At 41.5% G+C, this 27,652-nt stretch overlaps 1 protein-coding gene across 1 annotated transcript in view; it reads right to left on the minus strand.

Moving 5' to 3' along the window:
- ADAMTS12 (ADAM metallopeptidase with thrombospondin type 1 motif 12) overlaps positions 1–27,652 on the minus strand; it is a 389,831-nt gene that overhangs the window by 42,563 nt on the left and 319,616 nt on the right. Inside the window, exons 17-19 of the mRNA XM_003899561.4 lie at positions 23,686–23,812; positions 16,661–16,871; positions 3,856–4,974 (exon numbers count right to left, since the gene is read on the minus strand). Of these exons, the coding sequence (XP_003899610.4) occupies positions 3,856–4,974; positions 16,661–16,871; positions 23,686–23,812 (1,457 nt within the window). The remainder of the gene's footprint in view (positions 1–3,855; positions 4,975–16,660; positions 16,872–23,685; positions 23,813–27,652) is intronic.

Below are 27,652 nucleotides of genomic sequence, written 5' to 3' on the forward strand. Positions count from 1 at the left end.
GTTTTTAGAGACAATTTCAGTTCATAGGAGCACCATCCAGCAAACAAAAATTCAAATTAAATAGTTGATTCAGATTGAATAGCCAATGACAGTCAATTCAAATGGAATAGCCAAAAACCCAAATTGAATAGTGGTTCATGCCAATAATCTCAGCACTTCGGGAGGCTGAGGCAGAATTTTGCTTGAGGCCAGGAGTTCCAGACTTGCCTGGTCAACATAACAAGACTCCCATCTCTGCAAAAAATAATAAAAAAATTATCTGGGTGCAGTGGTTGGCACCTGTTCCTACCTACTCGGAAGACTTAGGTGGGAAGACTGCTTGAGCCAAGGAGTTCAGGACTGCGATGAGCTATCATCAAACCACTGCACTCCAACCGGGGTGACAGAGTGAGACCCTGTCTCAAAAAAAAAGTCAGTGAGTCAGTGACAGACTCCTTCTCTTCTCCTCTCTCTTCTTCCTTCCCCATATCCAATTATTTACAAACCCTGATTTTAAGTTCAAATATATATCAGGTATATTTTCCCCTCTTCATCCTGAACATTCTTCTTATGGTTCTCATGCCTCATCTGGACTATTGCAATAACCTCCCAATAGGTCAAAATCCTCATTGCTTCGGAACAGGCTCCCTACAGTCAGCGGCAGAGAGTGCTAGGTATCTGCCATGATCCTTTTTCTTCTTCTGGGCACATAATTGGGTTGCATTTCCCAGCTTCCTTGAGTTCGGTTTGATCACGTGACCTAGTTCTAGACAATGGAATGTAGGCAGAAGTGATTTGTTGCACTTCAAGGCTTGGGGCATACAACCTCCTGCAGGAGTGCCTCTATGCTCTCTTCCCTTTCTGATTGACTGGGATGGTGACCCCGGGGCAAATTTGATGATGGGAAGATGGTAGAGCCATTGTCAGCCTGGGTTCCCCAATGACTGCACCATCCTCTACCATCAGCACTGCAGACTGGAATCACCTTGTATTGCCACATGACTGAGAAGTCAACATCTCTTCTGGTGAGCCATTACTCATTGGGTTTTATTTGTTACAGGAGCCTAGCCCTCCTAATGTGTGTGAATGTAGGCAAGTGTGATTTCTAATTACATATGCATACGCACACATGTCATTTGTATTTGAATGGTTCTGATATCAATCCTACACGTATGCCTTTTATCATCTACTCTTTCCTATTCTGTTTGACCTAGGCTGTTTTATTCTCATGGCCCACAGTGTCATTAATTGTAAGTGCTTTCAGACCTTATCACCATTAACTAAATATCAAAATACAAATTAATTAGTAGCCTCCACTTCTACAACTTGTTTTCTTTGTTTTTCAGTCCCCAGAAGCCACACACTGTCTAAACCGCGTCGACTGAAGGAAGACAGTAGTCCTGCTTATCTGCCCTTTAGGGATACCATGATTTAGGAAGAAAATATATACTTGAGAGTACTGTTTGACAGGTGCTGGCAGGTGCCTCTCCTCAGTGTTCCCTCCGCATTCTGCAGGGCATGCTGAAGCACAAGTAGCTGGACTGCCTTTGGGGGAATCCGAACACTATCACTTCAAAAACACCTAAAACGATCCATTTTGTTTCAAAACATCTAGCCTGGACCCACTGTGGTAATAGAGGGACAATTCGCCCCTGTGAACTCAAGTAACCATGAGTGGCCTCAACGTTATTTTAAAGAACTTTCTTGTGAACTATGTGATTTTCTCATTTGTCTACCCAAGGCCACCACATAACTGGCATTATTTTCATATGTAATATGACCAAAGAAGAAACAAATAAAATCAAAGACACAGAGGATGGTAATATTTTCTGATTTGCAGAGCCAGGGGTCATGGGTTCTGAAGTCCATCTGTCTGAGTTCAAATCCCCGTAGCTCACAGGTTTGTACAATTCTGGCTAGCCACTTAAATTCTCTCAGCTTCAGTTTCCTTGCCTCTGCAATAGGGAAAATACTACCAATCTCCTGGGACTGTGGTAAGGATTAAATGAGAGAATTTATGCTCATTAGCATAAAATCATGCTTATAAAGCCTGATGCATGCTTAGGAAAGAAACTGATTAGGAACGAAACAGGACTGAAATGTCAGGAGTCATGAGACCCATTCATCTCCTTCCTTCAACAAATTGGCTTACTGTAAGCATGAAAATCTTCTCTATCTCTGACTCAGAATTCTTTATCTCTAAATGGAGATGATAAGATGACAGAAAATGTGATAACTCATTTTAGAAATCAAACATAAATCAAAGTGAAAACATAGCTCAAATGCAAACAATTATGTTATTTAATGCAAGAAATTTTGGAGATGGTTTGAATTTACCTATTTATTGCTTCTAGTCAATTCCATGACCAATGATGTTGATTAATTTATATAAAAGAATTTTTTATAGTTGTCAGTTGGTGCTAAAATACACTAGAGAGATAGCAGATCAGAGTGGGAAGAGATAGAAGGTTCATCATCCAATTGTGTCTTTGGAGAAATCAGTTAACTGTTACAAATCTCTTTTTCTATTTGTAAATTGGTATCAGTGAGACACTTACCTACTCATCAGGACCATCAAAAGGGAAAAATAAGAGACTACCTGTGAAAATGGTTTGTAAATTACGTGTTTTATAAATTGTTATACTTAAAATTGCTATTTTTATATTAGCTGCTAATAGTTTACTTCCCTTTAGCTGGGGAGATGAGTCATGAAATGTCATAAAAATGCTGAATGATTTGAACATGTGATTACTTTGCCACAAAGTCCTCTTTTGCATTGTTACATTATATTAACAAGTTTGTATACTGCATATTCAGATTTCAAATAGGTGAGAAATGATTTTGATGCTTCAAAGGATGTAATTAGTTCTAGAAATGGAAAGACAAATATCTAGCCAAATTTCTGGAGCATGAAAATAGGGGCTAGCATGATGTCGTCATGCTTATTTTCTTCTTCCTCTATATTACAATTCTTTCAATAAGCCAAAATGAATTTTTTAAATGCAAGCACTCAAACAAACCAAAAACAAAAGAAAAAAAAATCACTGATATGGCGAGCTATACAATTGTTTTAACAAGTTTTGTCTTAGGTTTCCATTCTATCTGTGATTACTTCACAATTTTAAACCATGTCTCAAAACTAGATTTTTTATTGAAATGTGAACTCAGGCCTTTTCAGTCATCCTTCATCATAGGATCATTGCAGTTTATAGCTGGAAGGAACATTAGAGATAATCTACACTTGCCTTATCATTCTGTAGGCAAAAAAAAGGCTCAGAAAGATAGATGAATTTGCCATGATTACACAGCCGACTGCCCAGGCTTCCTGGCTTAGTTCAGGGTACATTTCAGTATATCTCACTGCATTTGTTCTCCTTCCCTATATATAAATTTTTAGCTTCCCTTTCCAATGACATTTTAAGTCAACCACCAAACAGTTGGCACTTGAACATAGACCACCCAGGGGTCTTCACTGGTCAGTTTACATTTCTCTGTCTTGTATTCCTGACCTCAAAACAGGTTTCTTAAAGATGGGGACTGCATAATGATTTCAAAGGGCTGCACAGACATTATTCTGTGTGATATACACAACATCCCTATGAAATGTACAAGGCAGGAACTCTCATTTGGTTGTGGCAGGTAGAACCAGATTAAATGCTAGACAATATATCTATAAAACTTCACAAGTTATATAATTTTTTTTTTTCCATTTGGAGAGTTAGGGGGGTAAGGAGGGAGGTGAGGGCATGGTCTGACTGCTTCCTTTTGTTTCACAGAATATATTTTAATGCAAGTTCATTTTGAAATTTTCACATGAATCTAACACTCCTAGCTTTTTTCCATGTAACACCAGGCCTTGGGTAGGAAATGTCTTACCTCGCTCCAGTTTCCGACGATCCAGTGTGCAGAGCCGTGGTCGTTTGTGAGCTGCTTGTAATTGGAAGCATTCAGCAAAAAGCCCTCGGCAATCAGACTTGTTGCATCCTCCTCAGTCAGGACTGGTTCAGTATTTTCTGTTTGATTCATGTCGTTTGGAAGTTTCAGATGGCTATGGTTTGCTGTCTTTCCTGAGGGTTCTGGCTGGTGGTCTCCTCCCAGAGGGAGTAGAGTGTCAGCTGGCTTTTCAGTAACCATCCCCTGAACTCTGGGTGTCCCAGTTTTGGGAGTACTGGGCCTTTGCCTGGGGAGCAGTCCTTCCATCACTGTGCTGAAGGGTGGCCACGGGGACTCCCCACTGAGATCCGGTGTCAGTGGAGGTGCAAGTGGCATTTCTGTACTTTCCGCTGGAGCGTCATTTCCAGGTACTCTGATCTTGGTCCATATTACAGGGTTGCTTTCATCTTTGCCCTCAGGCTGTTCCCTGTCTTCCCCTGAGCCACTGTGAATCTCCATTTCTGGACCTTTGGTCAAGGTATTGTAAAATGGAGTCACAGGCCAAGTCATAGGGTTGCGGGAAGATGACAAGTCAGAACCACTTGTTGTAGCTACAAGGCCTCCCTCCCAGGTAGGACCAGCATCTGAACTGGAAACATTTTCCTCACTTGGCTGAATGTTCACGGATCGGGAAGTGAGGATGGGCTGAGAAGTGCTTCCAGTGGAAATGAGATAGCGAGAGCTCAGCTCAGGTTGGGTTGAGCTATCTTGCCACTGTTTCCCACCCATGTCTCCTTCTTTGGAGGCTGTGGTAGGACGAGGGCTGCTGATTGCTGCAGGGCTTGTGCTCATAGACTCAGGCCCTGTGGGTGTGGTCAGCATTCTGGGCCTGGATGTAGGTAGAGGGACGGGCTTTACGGGGTCCTGCTCAGGTGTTGGTGGGTTTTTTCCATTGGAAATAGTGCCTTTGTTGGGTTTCAGACCTCTCCGGCTAGACGGGCATTGCTGGAGGCCACACAGAGCCCGGCTGTTGGGTTTCCTTGTCACATCGCAAGGTTCATCATGGTTCTTGGCACATGTGACACTGCGAATCCGCACTCCACCACCACAGGAAACAGAACACTAGAAGAGAGAAACAGCTGTTAGTCTGGTGAGAGAAGATGCTTTTGTTCTCATGGTCAGGTCTATAACAGATCAAAACAGGCCTGATGGAAACTGAACTACGCAGCTAAAATTGTCTGCTATCTCTACATTTGGTTTCTGTGCTCTTTCAGTTTTCCACGGAAATATGTATATCCTGGAGACCAGCTGGGACTCAGTCTCAACCATTTATTCTTTACCAACTGAAAATGTAAACCATGACGTAGTCAAACTACATTCCCTTTGGGCTGTGAACCGTGGATGGTGGGATCCACAATGAGTGCAATGGTTTACACAAGTCACCAAACCTTTTAAAGAGCTAGTAAGTCACATTATCTCTTTTCTGGGATTGTGATCTTATTAAATTAATGTATAATGTGTGCATATTCTCTGGAATATGAAATTTGGTATAAGGAACATTTCCCTTTATATTTAGAAAGCAACCATCATAACTCACACATTTTCCCCAGGTACCTTACGCTCCATTTTCACTTGCCTGTGGCAGGTGGAATCAGATTAAAAGCTAGATAATCACCATACTCACACAGGTGCATAGATCCAAGACCTACTCTAAAATTTAAAGGTACATAGTTAATCAAAGGTAGGAAATAGCCTTTCCCAAGGAGTTAGGTGAATCCCTTAGCATGGCACTGAGGTATACATTGGGGTACTGGTAGGGGCCCCTCCCCAAAGTTCCCTCCATATTCTGTATGCCACGCTGAAGCCCAAGCAGCTAGACTGCCTTTGGGGGAATCCTAATGGAACGGGCCTTCCTCAGGATACATGGTGAAGAATGTTCATCGCATCAATTTCAATACATGTGGATGGCAGATACGGAGTTGCTATAAAACACGAAATGTCTAAATATTTTGAAAAATCCATACTTTTACCAAACAGTTCCATTTTTAGCTTCTCTTTCCAATGGCATTTGAAGTCAACCACCAAACAGTTGGTACTTGAACACAGACCACCCAGGGGTCTTCTCTGGTCATTTTACATTTCTTTATCATGTATCCCTGACCTCAAAGCAGGTTTCTTAAGGATGGGGACTGCATAATGATTTCAGAGGGCTGCACAGACATTATTCTGTGTGATATACACGACGTCCCTATGAGATGTACAAGGAAGGAACTGTTATTCTGCCTTCCACAAGTGAGGAACCTGAGACCCAGGAACTCACTTGAAAGGCAGCAAGTCAGTTGTAGAATAAGCATTAGCTTTATTTATTTATTTTTAATTTTATTTTATTTTATTTTTGAGACGGAGTCTCGCTCTGTCACCCAGGCTGGAGTGCAGTGGCGCGATCTCAGCTCACTGCAAGCTCTGTCTTCCATGTTCACACCATTCTCCTGCCTCAGCCTCCCGAGTAGCTGGGACTACAGGCGCCTGCCACCACACCCAGCTAATTTTTTGTATTTTTAGTAGAGACGGGGTTTCACCGTGTTAGCCATGGTCTCAATCTCCTGAGCTCATGATCCTCCCGCCTCGGCCTCCCAAAGTGCTGGGATTACAGGCGTGAGTCATCGTGCGCAGCCAGCATTAGATTTATTTTTACCCCCATCCCCAAACCTAGCGCAACACACTGTACAAGTAGCTGTCCATGGAGTTTACTCAGTGACTTTTGATTTGTGAAAAGCTACCCAAAGGCAGGAACTGTTTTTTATTCGTAATGGAATTCCAGGATAGTTCTGAGGACACAGTGATCACCTTGTACATATTAATTAAGTGACTCTTTTACCTGGAAAAAAAATCAGGAATGGAAAAATTCTCACTCATGAGCTTCTGCATTTAGTTTAAGGTCCTTGCCTTCTCAAGTTCTATTTTCAATTTTCTCTAAGTAGGAACATAATATTGACATAGAAAACTTCTCCTTTATTTTGTTTCAATCAAACATAATCACTCACTGATGTAAAACGGCTCTGTGAAATCAGCTCTTTAGAATGTACAGCTGAAGGAGTGTCCAACTGTGGATTTGGACCCAACCAGTGAAGCTGTTGACTTAAGATGTCCACAAAATATTAAAACAAGTTGCTCCAAGGTGGAACTTCCAGGTTTGTTTTGAAATAATAATAAAAATAATTTGGGCGGAAATGATGCTTAATGCACACTCATTTCCTACCAAAGTGGAGGCTACCAACTGCAAGTATCGGAGCCTGACAGGGAGGCAACAGTCTCTTCTGGCATGGTCCATGACTCACTTCTCCCTGGACCTGGAAAGGGAAGGCAGGAGGTATTTATCTTCCTGATGTGCTGCATTGTTTCTTCCCTTCTTCTGTAGGAGGATACTCTGTGCTCCATCTATTTTAGTCATGCGGACTCCCTCTCCATTTGTTACATTCTAATCTGAACTTCTTGGATTTTCAAATCCCCACTTTGTAAAATTCATCAGTTTTGTATGTGTGAACACATTTCCATGCTGGCTGCCTCAGGCAGGCTCAATCTTGAGAGCTGACTGATAACTGAGATCCCAGCTACTGCCAACTCTTCTCAGGCAGCAGGTGACCTTCTTTTGGCTTTCCTTTCCATGAAGTATTAGACTAGATAGTAACATAATAAGAAACGCTTCTATTTTTCTTTTCTTTCTCTTCTCTTTTTCTTTTTGGTTTGTTTTGACTTGAAATGTTGCTAGTATCTCTAAAGAAGTTAGCTTTACTTGTACACTTTTACAAAAATTTTTAAAATGCAAAATTATAGGGGCATATCCCCTCCACCTCCCCAGTGAACTATGAAGTAAAAAAAAAAAAAAAAAGAAAAAAACTATAAAACCTCTGAGAAATAGCTTAAATTCCCTGATCTATCATATTAACTCCCTGCGCGATTCAGTGACTAAGTCCGCTTCCTCACCTGGAAACAGAGACAGCAGCACCTACCTTTGCAGGCTACTGTGCAGATTACCTTCAACAATAGGCTTAACAGAGGTGGCATAATATATGAAGACAATTAGTGATGGAAAGCTATTATTATCACTGTTCTAATAATGATGCTGATAATAATAATAGTGATCACAACAAAAGGCTTGGGGTTCCCCAATTTCCACTGCCCTTGTGGGTGTCACACAGAACTGTCTCATTAGGGAGGTGTGAAGTGAGCAGCTGTCTTGGTGAGGTAGGTGCAGGCACATGTCTACAAGATACTGTGGAGACCCACACACCCCCTAATGGTTTACTGCTGCATGTTTTTAGATTCAGATTTCCTAAAGCTAACAGATGGATATGTGGTTTTCAAATTTACAAATAACAAGAACTAAGTAATCTTACTGATGGTGTGAATTTGCTCAACCTAAAAGAGTAAGGCAGGAGTAAAGAATAGCTACTGTATTAGTTTGTTTTCATGCTGCTATAAAGAAATACCAAGATGGGGAAATTTATAAAGGAAAAAGGTTTAATTGACTCGCAGTTCTGCATAGGTGGGGAGGCCTCAGGAAACTTACAATCATAGTGGAAGAGGAAGCAAACATGTCCTTCTTCACATGGTGACAGGAGAGAGAAGTGCAGAGTGAAGAGGGGGAAAGCCCCTTATAAAACCATCAGATCTCAAGGAAACTCACTGTCACAAGAACAGAATGGGGGAACTGCTCCCATGATCCAATCATTCCCCATGAGGTCCCTCCCTCAACACATGGGGATTACAATTTGGATTACCAGTCAAAATGAGATTTGGGTGGGGACACAGAGACAGACCACTTCAGCTATCTAGCTGGTTGCTGAGTTAAAATACATTAGATTTTAATATTTTGAAGCAGAAGATGGTTTTTGAAGAGGAGTCCCAAGTAGCAGCCTAACGGCTACATGTGGCCCACTGACATGTATTCTTTGGCTTGCTCAATCTTAAAACCCACCAATCTACCAACCAACCAACAAACAAAACACAAAAACCAAAATAGTAGCCAACATTTTTAAAATTAGAAATTTTATGTTAATAAAATTCCTGATTTTTAACTTCTCTTGGAAAAGCTGATGATCTCATCTATAGTTCTCATTCCCAAATAGCAACCCAAAACCTGATTAATGAAGACCTGGGATCTAGGAGTTTATACGTCCCTCAGTGCACCAACCTTTCATCCACATCTACTTTTCTTAGCCAGCAGACGTTGAATCTTCCAAATAACTAAGGATTGCCATTCCTTAGTCCTGGGACACAGTACGCCCAGCTGGACAGTATTAGCTGTCTACCAAGCTTATTGGGCCTGAATACGAACTTGCCTTTTCTCCTAGTCACTGCAGAACAGGCATTGCTGCTTTGTATTCAGCTTCACGCTTCTTCCAGTACATCTTCCAACTGTGTTAATCTGCTCAGGAACTGTCAAGCTCTACAGATGAGATAAATGCAGTACACGACACCACACTCCAAACCCATCTCAATTGGTAGTTTCAGAATTCTCCAAAACAACTTCAGCTATGATTATCGTACACCCTTACCTCGTAATTTTGAACCCTGGACTATGCAAGCAGCATGTCAATCTGTTACCCTGCTCTCTGGGAGTCATTTTGCCCTCACTTGTCACCACCCTGGATATAGGCTTCTTGTGGGGGAACCCACCGAGAAAGGGGTTTGCTGCCAAATTTATCAACTCCACCAACCTGTGGTCCACTGTTGGGAGTGAGGAGGCTCACAATTGGCACTGAGCTGTAGCGCTGAGAAAGAGTTTATTTGAAAACACAGTTGGAGTTTATCAGAGGGTTTGGGCTAAAGCGCTGAGTAGAGAAACAGTGAATACTTTGGGCATTAAAACATTGAATGCACAATCTCAGAAATTTATACATGAATAATTAACTCTCATGCAAACACCAGCTTTGAAAACAAGCTAAAACACATAGGTATCTGTTTTGGGTTGAATTGTGTCTCTCTCAAAAAAGATATGTCAAAATCCCAACGCCCCCAATCTCAGAATTTGATCTTATTTGGAGAAAGGATCTTTAAAAAGGTAATCAAGTTACAAGAAGGTCATTAGGTTGGGCCTAATGGTATCCATATCAAAAGGGGAATCTGAACACAGAGATCACAGGCAGGTAGAATGTCATGTGAAGATGAAGGCAGAGGTTGAAGTGATGCATTTACAAGCCAATGAGCACCAAAGATTGACATCAAACCACCAGAAGCTGGGAGAAAGGCATGGAACAAATTGCCCTCCCAGCTTTCAGAAGGAATTCACTTTGCCAACACCTTGACCTTGATTTTGTAGCTTCTGCAGATGTGAGACAATAAATTCCTGTTGTTTAATCTGCCCCGTTTGTGGTACTTCATTAGGGCAGCCCTCGGGAACTGAGACAGTAGCCTAGGTAATTAAAACAAATCAGACCTGATGAGGACAATCAACATAGCTCTCAGCTGGTTTTTCGTGAGTAGTTGTTGCAAAAAGAGGTGCCCATATCTGTCCTCCAGAAACCCTGGCCGAGCACAGGCTACTGTTGCCTGGGAAGAACTGAGATGTTGACACGAATGACACTCCACACCAAAAGAGGGAGTGACAAGGTCAGAATATCAGGCGGCCAGCCCCACAGGAGTGCCTGGAACTGGGGAATCCAGAGGGTCAGCGACTCTCAAAAATGTCCTTATCCCTCCATGCTCTCTCTTCCCTCAGGTGGCAGGGACTTCACATGAGTCTAGCTTTGCTTCCCACTTAGCAATAGACATAGCATTGCCTTTTGAGCCACGCCTTCTGTCCCAAGAGCCAGAGAGAGCTCATTTGTGAACATCAGCATTCGGTCTATTTGGTTACTCTGCATTCCAACACCCCTGTGATGAGCTTTGTACTGTATCGATTCTCAGTACCTTGGTTAAGTGAATGTTTTGTTTGTGTGTTTTTGTCAGGCACAGGAAGGGTCCGTTAAAGATCTTCCTAGACTCTGGGTGTGTCTGCTTTTAGAGTGTCCACCAATGTCCCATCAAATATATTCAAATGCATTTCTCGTCTCAAGTAAAATGTAACTTTTGCTATAAAAAAAAATTTGAATTTTTTTTTCCATTTCACTTTTTAAAAATGTTTATGGGTACATAGTAGGTATATATATTTATGGGGTACATGAGATGTTTTGATGCCGGCATGCAATGTGAAATAAGCACATCATAGAGAATGGGGTATCCATCCCCTCAAGCTTTTATCCTTCCAGTTACAAACAATCTAATTATACTCTTTAAGTTATTTTAAAATGTGTAATTAAGTTATTATTAACTATAGTCATCTCATTGTGCTATCAAATCGTAGGTCTTATTCATTCTTTCTATTTTTTTTGTACCCCTTAATCATCCCCACCTTCCCTGCAAACTCTCACTACTGTTTCTAGCCTCTAGTAACCATCCTTTCACTCTCTATGTCCGTAAGTTCAATTGTTTTGATGTTTAGAGTCCTAAAATAAGTGAGAATATGCAATATTTCTCTTTCTGTGCCTGGCTTATTTCACTTCACATAATGATCTCCAGTTTATCCACGTTGTTGCAAATGACTGAATCTCATTCATTACTGTGGCTGGATAGTACTCCATCATGTATATGTACCACCTTTTCTTTATCTGTTCATCTGTTGAGGGACACTTAGGTTGTTTCCAAATCTTAGCTATTGTAAACAGTGCTGCAACAAACATAGGAGTGCAGATATCTCTTTGATAGACTGGTTTCCTTTCTTTTTGGTATATGCCCAGCAGTGGGATTGCTGGATCACGTGGTAGCTTAACTTTTACCTTTTTGAGGAACCTCCAAACTGTTCTCCAGTGTGGTTAAACTATTTACATTCCTACCAAGAGTGTACGAGGGTTCCTTTTCTCCACATCCTCACCAGCATTTGTTTTTGTTGTCTTTCGGATGTAAGCCATTTTAACTGGGGTAAAAATGGTATCTCATTATAGTTTTGATATGCATTTCTCTGATGATAATGATGTTGAGCACCTTTTCATATGCCTGTTTGCCACGAGTATGCCTTCTTTTGAGAAATGTCTATTCAAATCTTTTGCGAAAGGCTTTATTTTTTTCCTGCGCTTTTGAAGTTATTCAGTGAGGGTAACATTTAATTTTGGGGAGGCTCTGATTTCTCAGCAATCGTTAAGCACAGTCTGAAATTCCAACAGAATGAGAAAAGCCAGCCTACAAATCATTTCCAAACGGAAAACATTTCTTATGAATATGAAAAACTGTCATATTGCTACATTTTGCAGATATCTGAGATGCAGTATGGCAAAGTATACATTCAGAGTAGACACTGTGCTGCCTGCATTCAAATCCTGGCAACATGTGACTTTGGACAAATTTCTAAATGTTTCTATGCCTCAGTTTCTTCACTTGTATTAATAAAATGGGGCTCAATAAGTCATGGTGAAGATTAAATGTGCTAATAACCATAAAAGTACTTAATAGATACATACATAATACATAGTAACAATGCATACAAAATGCTTGGTGTGTATTTGCTATTAATATATAATTAAATATTGATTTCTGATTTTGCAGGGTCCTTTTGTTTTTATAGAAGCAATGCATGAGGGTTTTTTTTTTCAGGTCTCAAATAGTTGTACAGGCCCTTGAAAAATCTGTAGGCCAGAAGCACTGCACTTACAGTGTTTCATGCATAAAATGAATGAGCTCCTTGAGCTCAGGGAGGGGATAGGTGAAAACTTACGGGGCCACAGATCAGTTCCTTCAGCACCTTTGGGTACAACTGATTGAGCAAGGTTTGCAAAATCAGATTAGCATGGAAAATAGACTTTTGTCTTCTTGTCTGATAATAATTTAGTGAACACTTACTATTTACCAGGCACTATGCTAAGTGTTTGCATGAATTATCTTCTTCAATTCTTACAATAATCCTATGTTTCTCAATGACAACAGGCTAAGAGAGAATTAACACTGGCTCAAGGCCACACAATTAGAGATTGTCAGGGCTGGAAAATCTAGAAAAATTATCACCCATCATTACTATTAGTCTAATTACTAGGATAAATAACATGTTGGTTTATAGTTGAGGAAACTGAGGTCCTATAAGGAAAAATCATTTTCCTAAGACTGTATAACATGCAATACAAGTTTATGCAATACAAGACCAGAACTAAGATGGTTCTCTGGAATCTCAGCCAGGACTCTTCCCACTTCCCTTTCTGCCAAGGATGTACTAATCAAACATTTATTAAGTACATGGTGGTTATCCATGCATCCATTCATTCATCCATCCATCCATTCATCCATCCATCCAAGGAAAAAGATGGCACAGCTTTTTACAAAGTATCTGACTGAATCATTCTCTAGTTATATCCTTGGAGTCATTATTAAAAATCTCATGTAATTTTGGCAAGTTATTTTAAAGCTCTCATTGGGAGTACCAGGGGTGTCTCTTGAAGAAGAGGTACCCTTCCATCTATCAGATAGAAAGAATTATGGAACCCACTGGGCTGCCCTTGTTGCCCTGGTTGTCTGGATGCACTGGGTTAAACTGAAAGCTTCATCAGAATAACCCTATTATTCTCATGTTTAGCATGTTGCTCTCTGCTCCCAGGCATGGCTACAACTTCCAGTTCACCACTTCAATGTCCAGAGCCCTTTTACTGTAAACTGCCTGAAATGCCTTTGGAAAGGAAAACTATATAAACAAACACAGACATCCTGGCTTTTGGAGTGTCCTGTTTGCCACACATACACATTTGAACCCAGGAAGCCATGCTCTAGGGACTGTGCCCTTCACTACTAGACTGGCTGCCTCTCATAAGGCATGCCCCTGAAATGGTGTATCTGGGAAGCAAGGGAGCCACAATAACTTTGATACCTGGTCTCTATTTACAATAGAGTTCCCTTCTTTACCCTCTAAGTCCACAAAGTAGGGTGGGCAAAACCAGGATAAGATTCTTGGTAAAACCTGAGATTGGAGGTGGGAGTCAGGTATCTAGAACATAAGCTTAGAGAAAAGGGGCTGGTCACAGTGGGCAGGAAAGTCTGCCTGGGGCAGCAGGGGAGAGAACTCCCCTTTCTGATTTCTGCTGGAACAGGGAGGAGTATACCGACCTGACATGGCTGGGCCCACTCTTCCCTTACTGCTTGAGTTGGTGGAGGGCTTTGATAGGGAAGGGAGCTCATGAATGTACTTTCTCTTTCTTCTCTCTTAGGTTAGCCCAGAGAAGGCCATTTTATAGCAGTCTAGAAGGCTGTCAGTTACTGGGCCTTTTGGATCAGTAACCTTACAGTTTTAGACCATCCATGGTGACCCAAATGACACAGTGCAGACCAAATGATGGCTGAAGTACTATCCTGCTTCAAATAATGCTGGTCTCCAGACAAAATCTAGACAATAAATACTGCATGCCAAGAATCGCTATGTCATCTCTCTTTAAAAAAAGTATCTGGGCATAGTTAGAATGTCAAAGACATTTCATCATACTCCAGCAAAGTTCATTAGAAGGTTATTAGTAAGACAGCAGAGAGAAGAAAGGAAGACCCGTTTGATGAGTATTTTGGTACTGATTTAACTAAAAGCACTCCAATGACATCTTCTAAATGACGACATTGGCCCAGCCTTTCTGCTCAGCTCTGTCAAGTGGAAGCTAGAAACTGTCCGTGTGTGGTCCGTTGACTATGCAATGGCTGCATATGGAACCACAGACTCGAGTGCTTCTCACATCATGCCAACTTTTTGGTCTCTTGTTCTCCAGTTAAGACAGGTTACTACGCTTCCCATAAACATGAACACAATAAGAACTCCTCAGCCAAATCTGTAATTGCAGTCCTCTGAAAAAGCATTAAGATGTTGGCAATTAGTAAATTCTACATGACAAGAATTATTAACAGTTTTGGATGCAGCCAACACATTTTTGGTAAACAGATTTAATAGGCCAGTCACAATACTCTATTCAGCCTTATTTTGACAACACTGTAATTTACAGAAACCTAGGTTGTGGTGGACTAATAAGGCAGGACAGCCAAATGCTGTGATTATACTCCCCCAGGAATAGCAAAAAGAATGTTTGGTTTATCACTGATGTGTGTACATACATTGGTGAGTGAATCAGTAATACACCCGTTTTTGTATGTAGGTATATTTCTTTACATGCATACCTTTGTCCTTCCTTTCCTTTCTTTCCTTTTTTCTTTTTCTTTTCTGGATCCTATCTCTCCCACTGGATGGAAGTTCTTACCATCTAGGGACCACACTTTCTGTTTCTTTTCTTTTCTTTTTTTTTTTTAATTTCACCTAGATGCCCAAGAGAACATCCTGTACAGATTCAGAAGGTAAATAAACCTAAACTGTGACATAAGCTAATAAAAGGGAGTCTTGGAAATAAGGTTTCATCAAAGCTGCTGTATTTAAATGAATGTTTTGCTTTCAAATAGGTATCTTCAGAGATGGTACCTTTGCTTACACACATTTTAGAATTCTTCTTTCAGAGCAGGTGCAAAGCAATCTGTCACATATTTATAATCAAATATTTTTTAAACACAAAAATTTTGATCACATTATTCATTTATCCATCAGGCCCCATTCTAATCGACTTTCTGTGGCATTCTCCTGAATCAGATATTCTCCATTTTGTCCCGAGTCCTCATAGGAGTTCCTAAAATATCCTGAGCAATGGTGGCATTATTGTTATTATTATTTTGAGACAGAGTCTCACTTTCTCACCCAGGCTGGAGTACAGTGTCATGATATCAGCTCACTACAGTCTCGAACTCCCAGGCTCAAGTGGTCCTCCTGCCTCAGCACCCCCCGCCAAGTAGCTGGGACTACAGGCATGCCACCATGCCAGGCTAATTATATTTTCAATAGAGATGGGGTTTCATCATGTTGCTTAGGCTGGTCTCAAACTCCTAAGCTCAAGTGATCCTCCTGCCTCAGCCTCTGAAAGTGCTGGGATTACAGGTGCCTGGCCAGTGGGAGCATTATTATGGAAGCATATGGCTATTCAAGGAAGCTCATAAGATAAAGTCAGCATCCATCTCTAAACACTGGTCTGTTAATTTTTTAAAAACATGCATTTTCTAGTTATTCCTTAGGTTATTCACTGAACTGCATATAGGGAAGCAGAGCTGAGGCCCTTGGAGGCTTTGGGGCCTTCCACTAATAACTGGGAACATGACAAGGCTTGACAAAACCAGATGCCAAAGTGACCCAAAGAAAATTAAAGCCTGGGAGAGCTTTTCATAACCTTCCAGCTTACTGATTTCCAATTATAGTCAGATAATTAGATCAAATTAATTTGGGGAAAATGCAACATTCATCTGAACTTATGTGTCTGATAATAGATGTTATAAACCTTGGTCTGGTTTGGCCTTGACACACGGTGAACAGATGGATAATTCGAGGGTATTTTTCTTAGTGTCAAGTGACACTCTTTTGGTTTGGGTTAACTATAGTGATGTGCTGGTCAACGTTTTATAAATCACTTTTGGGGTGCGTGGGAGGTCCCTGATCTGCTACCAATGGTTTAACAACAGGCCCGGCCAAGCTTCTGATTTATTAATTAGTCATTGTGATCCTGTATTGGGGGTGAGGTGGGGCGGAATCTACCTCACCCCTGTCAGGTAGTAAGCTGACCATTGAGCAAGTGAGAGCAAGATCCCATATGAATGGAAAATGAGCAGGCCAGGGATATTTTGCAATTTTACCTAGGGTCACTTTGGACTGGATAATGAGAAGGAAGGCAGAGGCTGATGAAGCTTGAATAATGCCAGTTTCCCCTCTGAGCCCTGAGCTCACCTCACTCCAGTTGCCCACTGTCCAGTCCGAGGGGCACAGGATGTCTCTGTTACAGGAAAGGAGGGTCTTGGGCTTCAGCAGGTGCTGGCAGTCTGTGGGCGGGAGAGCCTGCTCGTCAGAGCCCATGGTCTGGATGCACAGCACGGTTCGCTTCTTCTCCCCGTGGGGCCCGCATGTCGCGGAGCATGCTTCCCACTCCCCTGCCCACCACCTGCAGGAAAACATGGACATGTGAGAGAAGATCTCCAACGTAAGCATACATTCCATTCAACCACTGAGAAAGCAGGGTCAGAAATGCAGATCACAGGGCTGGGAGGGCCATGGAGACACTCCAACCCACTAGGGGGCGTGCTGCAGACAGGGCCACGGTGTCTTCAATCATAACTCCAGAGCTCAGCAGAGTGCCTGGCATAAGCAGTTCCATGTTTTTGAATGAGAAAAAAATATATATGCATGCCCTCCCTTTTCAGTAAGAAAACTGAGGTCCAGGGTTCTGCTGTGCAACTTGAAGCAAGTTTAAGTCTCACTTTCTCATCTATTCAATGGGTGTAAAAATATATGAGCGTTGCTGCGCATTAAATGAAAGACCAGTTCATGTAAAGTGTATATAGTACAGAGCCTGACATATAACAAGAACTCAAGCATTTGTTATGATTTGTTGTTATTTTGACCGTGCTATTGAGTAAAAGAGTCCAATTAGACTCTAGGTCTCCTGGCTCTTAATTGAATGGAAAGTAGGCACTTCAACATAAATTTTTAAATTATTTAGGAAGTGATCAATTAGGGATATTGCCTTTATTTTTCTCCCTATCTCCTAAAGTCTACTTGTTAATATTTTCACTGCTGCCTTTGATAAGAAATGAGTAGAAAAAGAATAAACTTAAATAAATCATTTTTTACTCAAGAATTTAGGATGTGGGCCCACTGGTTACACAGAAGTAGCTTTTGAAAATGGCAGGGAGCCATCTCTTGTCCCTCTTCTCCATTATTGTGCAAATCTTCCCCAGCACCAAAGATAGAACAGGTGTCTTCACTCAGTGTGGTTTGGGTCCATTATTGTTCCTCTGTAGAGCCCACTTTTCTATCCCTTCGTATAGTAACAAGTGGGACACTTTCATTTCTCATGGGAAAATAGTACACTGGGGGAAGTCCTTCATTCCTGACTTCAAGAAAGTCTCCTGACTTGAGACAGCATTGAATTTTGGTAATTTTGAAGATAAAACTTTTTACCTTTATTTACTAAATATTGAATTTATTTATGTATAATTTCTTTTGATTGTGACACTTTTAGTCTCAAGTTAAAAATATCAGAAGAAAGCAATTCCTCAATTCAATCATATTCTTCATTTAATAAGTAATTGAGATTACTTATTTAATCTTTGGTGTTTAACCTTAGTGGGTAAAGAGCTAATAATATTGGAACAGTATGATGTGAAACCAATAATTGCCCCACTGTATTAATCTAATTACTTTGTCCTACCTCAGGCTTTTCTAAAGGAGGTCAGGCCAAGAGAATCTATAAAATGCCATTCTGAAAAGGCCTTAATCTGAGTTGATTGAAAGTTTAATTTATCTAAGTACTTGCTATAGGGCTTTCAGCTGTATCACTACAAAGTGATAATGGACGTTCTTGTTTTCTCGGAGTTTTCTCTACAGTCCCTTAGGGAACATATTGCCTGTGATTTTGCTGTGGTCTGAATGTGTTCCCTAAAACATATGTGTTAGACACTTAATCCTCAATATAACAGTGTTGGGAGGTGAGGTCTGATGGGAGGTGTTTAGGTCGTGAGGGCTTTACCATCATGAATGGATTAAGGCCACTTGAAAAAGGATTTGGGAGTGGTTTACTCCCTTTCACTCTCTACACGAGGACACAAATATTTGTCCTCTGTTGCCCTTCCTCCTTCAGCCTTATAAGGATGCAGCAAGAAGGCCCTCGCCAGATCAAATGCTGGTACCACGATCTTGGCCATCCAATCTCCAGAACTGTGAGAAATGTTTCTTTTTAAAAGAAATTTATTTTTTATTTTTATTTTTATAGAGAAAGGGTCTTGCTTTGTTGCCCAGGCTAGTCTCGAACTCCTGCGCTCAAGTGATCCTTCTGCCTTGGCCTCTCAAAGCTCTGAGATTACAGAGTGAGTCACCGTACCTAGCCAAGAAATAAATTTGTTCTTTATCAATTACCCAGTCTGTGGTATTCTGGTACAGCAACACAAAACGGACTAAAACAGCTTAGTCTTACTCTCACAAGATTAAAGTGAAAACCGTCTTCTTTTTTTTTTTTTTGCTGTAAAGGTCTTCCAGGTCCGGGGCTCAGGAGCCATGGTCCAGCTGTTCTCTGCTGTCCATTCATTCTTTTGGGTGTTTGCCATAACCCCACCTCTTGTAGGAGATTTCTAATAGAATACTGTTTTTATATTTATGGAGATTTTATGTTTTATCTAAATGACTAAGAGTGTGTGTGTGTGTGTGTGTGTGTGTGTACATGTGTGTGCCTATGTTTGAGATCTTTGAAGAGCCTGTAGTTGTTCTGGAATTCTGTAAAAGTTTACTGTAGTTTGGATATGAGTCTTCTCTGAGATCAAGTAGAAGGGATGGGTTAGAGACCCTTTGAACCTTTCTTTTATTTTTAAAATAACCCCTCTTTTATCAGTAGCTTCTACTGATTCCCCTATCAGTATGTGCTCCAACAGCGCTGATCGCCAACAAACCAGGACACCTCACTCTTTCTAAATTTCATTACTCAGAAAAATGAAAGTCCAAAACTGAATTGGTTAAACCCTTGCTGAGAATAGTAATTTCCTTTAAGAAATCAACTTTTATAATTATAATCTTTCTTTGTACGAATCTTTTTCCTAATAGAATTTACATTCCAAAATCCAATTCAACTAAACATTTCACATTCTGACAAAACCATGACTACAGTGCAAGCACTCTTACCTCCTGGTCCTGTGTACACATTATCTCCATATTCCCATTATATCCCATTCCTCCAGCCTTATTTTCCCTAGCTTTCTTGTCCCCTACACACATCATGCTCAGTCCTTTTTCCCTCTTTCATGGGCTTTTCCCAGTCTCAGTGATCTCATTCCTTTCATTTAGATCAGAAAGTCTCAATCAGCAGAGATTTCTGCAGCTTCCCTCCCCAGGGGACGTGGGAATGTCCGAAGACATTTTTCATCATCACAAATCGGTGGTGACAGGGAAGTGGGGGTGGGTTGCTATTGGCATCTAGTGGATACAGTCCAGGGATACTGCTACACCTCCTACATTGGCACGAGACAGCTTCCCACAACAAAAAACTATCCAGCTCAAAGCAGCAATAGTGTTGAGGTTGAGAAACCTTGATTTAAGTCATATGCCATTATTCTGTGGACTGAAACCTACATCTAGCTGCCACAGTTTTAAAAAATCACTATCAGAGGTTTATTGAGTACTTTGGATATGCTAGGCACCACCACAGCTGTGACCTAGCAGAGTTTTGCTTTTCTGAAAACCAAAGTTCAGAGAGAAGTCAGTAGGGAGAAGGGACTCAAATAACCTCTTTCTGGAATCAGATATATTAAAATTTCAAAGAATTTCTTTCTTGACAGCCTTCTCTCTCCTGGAACATGCTCTATAAGGCTTTCATCCTGAAAGCCATTGGCTATGTAATACATTTTTTTTTATGTTTAATCAAAAGTTTTTATTAAATCTTAAAAAAATCTGTCTCAAATACTCCTTTGGGGAAGAACACAGAATGTTGAAATTGGCTGTAAAAACAAGATATTACTGAAGAAAAAATAAGATTTTTTCTTATTTACTGAAGAAATTTCTTATTTACTGAAGATTTACTGAAGAAATAAATAAGATTAAACCTTGCACAGGAAATTTTTTGGGAAAAGAAATGACAGGTCTCAGTGATGGGTATGAACTTTTCAGAGATCATGGAAATTAGGTGACAGAAGAAGATATTGCAGCTTGAAATTCATATACAAGGAAACTAGCGAACTAAGTTTGCAAAAACAAATAATATTAGTTTATTATTTGTTCTTAAAAAAGCAAATCGCCAGGCACGTGGGCTCATGCCTGCAATCCCAGCACTTGCAGAGGCTAAGGCGGGTGGATCACTTGAGGTCAGGAGTTTGAGACCAGTGTGGCCAACATGGTGAAACCCAATCTCTACTAAAAATACAAAAATTAGCCAGAAGTGGTGGTGTGCGCCTGTAATCCCAGCTACTCAGAAGGCTGGGGCAGGAGAATCGCTTGGACCTGGAGGCATGACTTAGTTTTGGAGTCAGCTTTTTCTGCGCATTCATAACATTTTTATTGTGTTTTAATGTGAGAGAAATAGTTTAAATGTAGGGGATTCTGGTTCTAGCACTGAAACCTGCTTATCCTGAGATCCTAGGCAGCAGCATGGTGTAGCAGCACATACAGAGGCAGCAGAGCAGACAGATCTGGGTTCAAATCCCGACTCTAAAACTTGTAGCTAAGTGACCGAGGAAAATTTCTGTGAAGGCTTTAGAGTCTTCATTTGTATAATGAGCATAAATGTATCTACAAATTAGGGTTGCTTACAGGTTTAAATGATATGGTTATGTGGAAACAGCTTGAAAAATAGTGGGTTCTTAAAAAGTACTAGTTTTTAACTAACAGAAAACCAAACACTTCATGTTCTCACTCATAAGTGAGAGTTGAACAATAACACATGGACACAGGGATGGGAACATCACACACTGGGGCCTGTAGGGGGTTGGGGGGCAAGGGGAGGGAGAGCATTAGGACAAATACCTAATGCATGCGGGGCTTAAAACCTAGATGCAGCAAACCACCATGGCACATGTACATCTATGGAACAAACCTGCACGTTCTGCACATGTATCCCAGAACTTAAAGTAAAATGTAAAAAAAGAAGTGCTAGTTTTCTCTGCAGCCGTTTCCCCTAGGGTATGGCATCAAATTTCTCTGAACCTTTATCTCCTCATATAGCACCTCAGAGTAATACCCATACCCTGTCTTATGACTATTTCATAAATATCTGTAGAAGCTAAAATGCAGTCGTAAATAAAAAGGACTTTTGTAAACTGGCCATTGATATGGTTTGGCTGTGTCCCCACCCAAATCTCAGCTTGTATTGTAGCTCCCATAATTCCCACACGTTGTGGGAGGGACCCAGTGGGAGATAATTGAATCACGGGGGCACATTGCCCCATACTGTTCTCGTGCTACTGAATAAGTCTCATAAGATTTGTTGGCTTTATTAGGGCAAACCCCTTTCACTTGGCTCTCGTTCTGTCTTGTCTGTAGCCATGTAAGATATGCTTTTCGCCTTCTGCCATGACTGTGAGGCCTCCCCAGCCACTTAGAACTGTGAGTCCTTGAAACCTCTTTTTCTTTGCAAATTATCCAGTCTCAGGTATGTCTTTATCAGCAGTGTGAGAAAGGACTAATACAACCATTATATCTGAATGTTTCATAGAATTCTACTTAGCTTATCATATCCTACTTGAAAGCGCATTTTCAGAAATTGAACCTGTAAGTATTATATTATGCTAATTAACATTCTCAGGAGTAAAAAATCTCACAATTCATGAATTTTGTGGAGTAGTAGGCGATGGACTAGCTCTAAGAAAGGCTCTCTTTCCTGGCTCATTCTTCCTTCAGAAAGTAACATAACTGCAATTTCATATAAAACCTAGTGCTACCCTTATCTTCCCTTGTCATTTCTAGTTCTTCCTGGCAAAAGAGCCACAGGAAGGAGTTAGAGCAAGGTGAGGCGATGACACATTGCTATCCTGCTTCAATAGTGGTGGGGTCCAGCTCCTACCTAGAAAAAGCCACAGAACAGAAGAGAAAATAAACCTCTCTCTGAGTTGAGAATACCCTGGCCTCTGGGTCCTGCCAGTTTGGACCGCTAAGAGACTGACATCGCTTTTTTCAAGACAAGAGTCTTGTCTTGACTCTTCTTTCTAACCTAGTTCTTGGATATTTGTCACATTCTAGCTCTTCTTTAGAATCCGCCCTGTCACCTGTTTGATTTATGATACCAATGAGTCTCCCCATTGTTTAAATGCCTCATAGTATGTCTGTGTAGAACTGGGATGAATGCTTGCTGGACTCTGCAACACAAATACATCCCTGTTTAAGGTCGCCAGAGAATGAAGATACTTCCTGGAAATCAACCAATATTCCTTCCTTTCTTCCTCTTTCCTCTCCCTCTTTCCCTCCTTCTTTTCTTCTTCTCCTTCTTCCTCCTTTTTCTTTTTCCTTTCTTTTCTCTCTCTCTCTTTTTAAACATAAGCCTGGCATAATAACATCCCAACTACCTTCTAGGATCCCAATCTCTTGAACCAATGTGGTTAACAATACCCTGAATATTGCTGAATATCTCTACAACAGTGACTGTCAACTGAGGATGATTTTACCCTGTAGTGGATATCTGTCAATGTCTGCAGACATTTTTAGTTGTCATAGCCTGGATTGGGAGGGAGGGAGTTCTACCAGCATCTAAGTAAACACAGGCCAGTAATGCTGCTAAGCCTCCTGCAATTCACAAGGCAGCACCCCACACAAAGAGTCAGCTAGCCCCACATGTCAGTAACGTCGAGGTTGGGAAAACCTGCTCTCTGAGCCCCGTCTTCTGGGCAGCCTGAAGTACAAGTGGGCACTGTGATTAGAAGGTGCCAACCTTTCGTCTGAAGGCTGGAGTTGCACTGGTAAAGTCCTTGGAAAAGACAACTCTATTAGTGAAACTACTTTTGCGTGATCCACTTAGCATTCTCTTCACCAATGCTTTGGCACTTAGTCTTGCCAAATAATTAAACACAGAACACATCACCTTGTGAAAATACTGCTCTTGGGAGAATATGTCCTCACAGCTTGCCACAGGCTCTGACAGCATAGCCACAGAAACTTCTAACAGCGTTCTTGTGTTTATCCAAATAACAAAGCCACACATTATTTATCAGCAAGCATTGGGTCACTCTTGAGTCAGACATCACTGTAGGCAGACACACAGAGCTCCAGCTGTTAGCGATGGTTACCTGGGTGGACAAGCCTTTTCATGGCACTTCTTCTGTCTCCCATTGGGCTGTGTTTCCGGGTCACAGAATGTAGCTTTTACCATCCCACGGCCCTTCTTTATGCAATGGGCAGTCTGGCGGCGGATACCTGGGGGTCGGACAGAAAGATTCACATGTATTGAATCCTGAGCCCACATGCTCATGGTCAGGTGAGGTGCCTGACCATGTCAACGATCATGCTGACGGCTGATGGGAAAGTTGTTCAAAAGTTACTTGGTTTTTAAAGAAGGGATGAAGAATGGGAACCTCTTGTGATTCACCCTCATGCTGCAACTGGCAAGGGGAGGAGGAGAGCTTGCCTAGGAAAAACTGCAGGTCATAGAGGTAGGAGGTAAAGTCTGTTCCACAGATTACATTCCAGCCATGGAGACGACACTAACACACACATGCCAGATGGAAAACAAATGAGATTTAAATAATGAAAGTAGGCTGGGCACAGTGGCTCACACCTGTAATCCCAGCACTTTGGGAGGCAGAGGCAGGTGGATCACTTGAGGTCAGGAGTTCGAGACCAGCCTGGTCAACATGGTGAAATCCTGTCTCAACTAAAAATACAAAAGTTAGCCAAGCATGGTGGTGGGCTCCTGTCATCTCAGCTACTCGGGAGGCTGAGGCAGGAGAATCGCTTGAACCCAGGAGGCGAACGGTGCAGTGAGCTGAGATCGTGCCACTGCACTCCAGCCTGGGCGACAGAGCGAGACTCCATCTCCAAAATACTACTGCTACTAATAATGAAAGTAGATGTCGTCAACAGGTGTTATGAGGCAATTGCTACATTATCAGCTTAATTAAAGGATAGAAGAGACAGGTATCTTTATATTAGTTGAGGTCGGTAAACTCTTAGAGGCTGAAATACAATTTAAAATAATGTTGTGAAGTTTGAGATGTTATGTTTTTTAAAATACAGGGATTTCATAGCAAGGATTGATAATCCTGCTGCCTTCAGAGACCAGATAGTTAGTGCCAGTAAGGGACTCACACAGAGTCTATAGGCAAATGACGCCTTGTCTCAGGCATTGTTCTAAACTATGTGTATTTATATCATTAATATATTACCTGTTATCTATTATGATGTATAATAACCCAAACCTCTCAACAACCCAATGAGTTCAGCACCATCATTATCATTATCTGACAGGTGAAGAAACTGAGGCACAGTGAAGTCACAAAGGTTGAGAAAGGGAAAGGACCACTGACTTTGATAACTAGGACATCATTAGCAAGGGAACGTAGAGGAATGGCCAGACTGTCATGGACTGAAGTGAAGAGGCAGTGAAGAAGTAACTCAGCATCTCCCTTGTACGGGCCAGTGCTTCAATGTGACATGTGAAATATTGGGTGAGAATACTAAAGACTAAGACCCCTGAAAGGCAGAGCAATCTGTACAAAGGTTGGCACCCTGAGCTCTCAGGATGTCTAGACTTTGTGTGGGCTCATTGGTGTACAGAACTCCAGAACTGGAAAGGCCCTGAGCAATCCAGTGAGCTGATCACCTCCTCACTTTACTGCCTAGGACACTGAGGGGCTTTCCCACAGTCACACAGCTGGCAAGACTGACCTGGAATCTGCTGTCCTACCACCCACCACCTTGTGCTGCCTCAGCATGGACTCGCTTCAGCCAAATCCCCCTGATGCCAGATGGCATCTTGTCACTTAAAAAAGTGTCAGAGGGGGTTGCAAAACAGTAAGTAAATCCTTTAAAAAAGAACATTTTTTTTTTTGAGAAAATTGTGTTTTCAATAGAAAAGTAAACCTTCAACCACTCAGGCTTTCTCAACTAACAGATATCAGTGGAATAGAGAGTTGGATCGTTGACATCAGAGAAGCTGACATGCATCTGCCATTGGAGAGTGGGGAAAAAAGAAGTTTAGCTGCTTAGAAGTTTCATTAAAGCTTGGGTGGTTTGGCAAATTCTTGATGTCAAAACATGAAAAGGACTGTCAGATGACTGTAACAGGTTGGAAACATTCCCAAAAGGCTTGTATGTGTGCATGAATAGCAAAGATAAGTGTGCTTAGTGTTCCTGTCTCCAGAATGGCACAAAACCTTACATAAAATCCCCTTCGGAAAGTTCGTAACATTGCATAGGTCAATCCACTGCACCAGCTGGGAGATGAACGGATAGGCCAGGCAGATGTCATCAAGGGCAAAAGGAAAAGGGATAACTATGTGTCAGAGTTTCTCCACTGACATTAATGGTCCTGGTGACCATTACTCTTCTCTCGGCAACTGCATTCTTATATACGACAGCCCTTGTATGTGCCAGGTACCAAGCTAAGCCCAATCTTCCAATGAGGGCCCCAACCCAGTAGGTCGACTTCCCTGACGTTACAGGATAGCAATACCTGGCCAAGTGCTTCTTTCTCATCTGATGCTTGTGTGTTCATTTGGTAACATTTAATTTATTGATTCATTTCTTATCTATTTCTGGTTAAATGATAAAAAAAAAAAAGAAAGTAAATAGAATCCAAGGGTCCTGAGTTCTAGTCCCTACTTTCCCTTCTACACAACACTGGGTTTAATCTGTGGGAAAATGAGAACAGTGATATTCACGCTGTTGGAGGGCAGGAAGCTCAGCTAGTTTATCCTGGAAGTATCTCTTACATTTTAAAAGTGATGCTCCATAAAGGGAAGACAAAGTTTAATCATTGGAAACCTTGGATAATGAAAGGATCTGGTTAATATAATTTTATGGTTAACCTAGAAAATGGTTTGTTGCAACGATTGTCAGAATGTTTCAAAATGATACTAGTTCATATTGCCTTCGTGAGTGCGCACGTGGCAGCTCATAGTTTCCAAAGGTGGCTGCAATAATATTCTCCCGTTCAGCATGCTCTTCTAGAACATGACCTTGTCATCCCTCGCTGAGACACTGAGTCTAATTCCTCTGGCCTTGAACTAAATGCGGAAGTGATGCTGTGTGACTTCAGAGGCCAGATTAGAAAAGGCCAAGCAATTTCATCCGCTGCATCTGTGTCTCACTCTCAGGACACTCCAGCTACCACAGTGGGGAAACTCAGCGCCCTTGGAATGGCCACATGTAGGTTGACAGTCAGTCCCAGATGAATCTAGCCCTTGGATCAACCGGCTCAGGTGCCAGTCACATGAATAAAAGAGCATTCAGATGGTTCAAGCCCCCAGGCATTTGAGTCTTCCTAGCCAAGGTGCCAAACATAGTGGAACAGAGGCACAGCATACCCAGCGTGTCCTGTCTCAATTTCTGACCCACAGGATCTGTGGCATAATAAAGGGGTGGGTGTTTTACTATACTAATTTAAGGGTGGTTTGTTATCTACCATGAGTAATGGAAAGAACACTCAATAAATGTGAGCTTTCTTCTTTCCTCCAGTCAGGACCCAGAGCTGCAATTGAGCTTGGCTTGCTATAGTCCAACCATGATGGATTGTATTGATTTTTCATGTTCTCTTCTCTTGTGCTACAGTTCTTCTGTTTTCCCTCCAGATCCACTGTGTCCACTTCTCTTCCCTGCTCTCAACCTCAAGAAGCTCATCCTGTGAATTGCTGTGGCTTCCCATGAGATTTGGGAAATGAAGGCACTATCTCTTTGTTTAACTGCTCCTTCCTCTTAGTTCTTTAGGCCTAGGGATGGTAGCCTGATTCCCCTGACCCTCCACTGTTAATGGGCAGGGGCAATAAATTACCTTTCCTAATTTCCCTAAACCCTACCCATATCTTTGAAAGTAGGCAAGGTTGTCAGCTTGACTGTGCTAGCTGTTTCCTGCTGGGTCCCTAACTGGTGATATCTCCTTTGCAGTAAAAATCCCAAACTATTCCTCTTCAGTGACACACTCGTTAACTCTGAAAATCAATTACTGAAATAACAAAATCTTTCTTTGACATAGGATATTGTAGTATCTCTTGTGGAGGGGGTTCGAATCAGTCACCCTTTTAAGAGCAGTTATCATTA

Source organism: Papio anubis, chromosome 5 (assembly GCF_008728515.1).
Source record: "Papio anubis isolate 15944 chromosome 5, Panubis1.0, whole genome shotgun sequence".
NCBI lineage: Eukaryota > Metazoa > Chordata > Mammalia > Primates > Cercopithecidae > Papio > Papio anubis.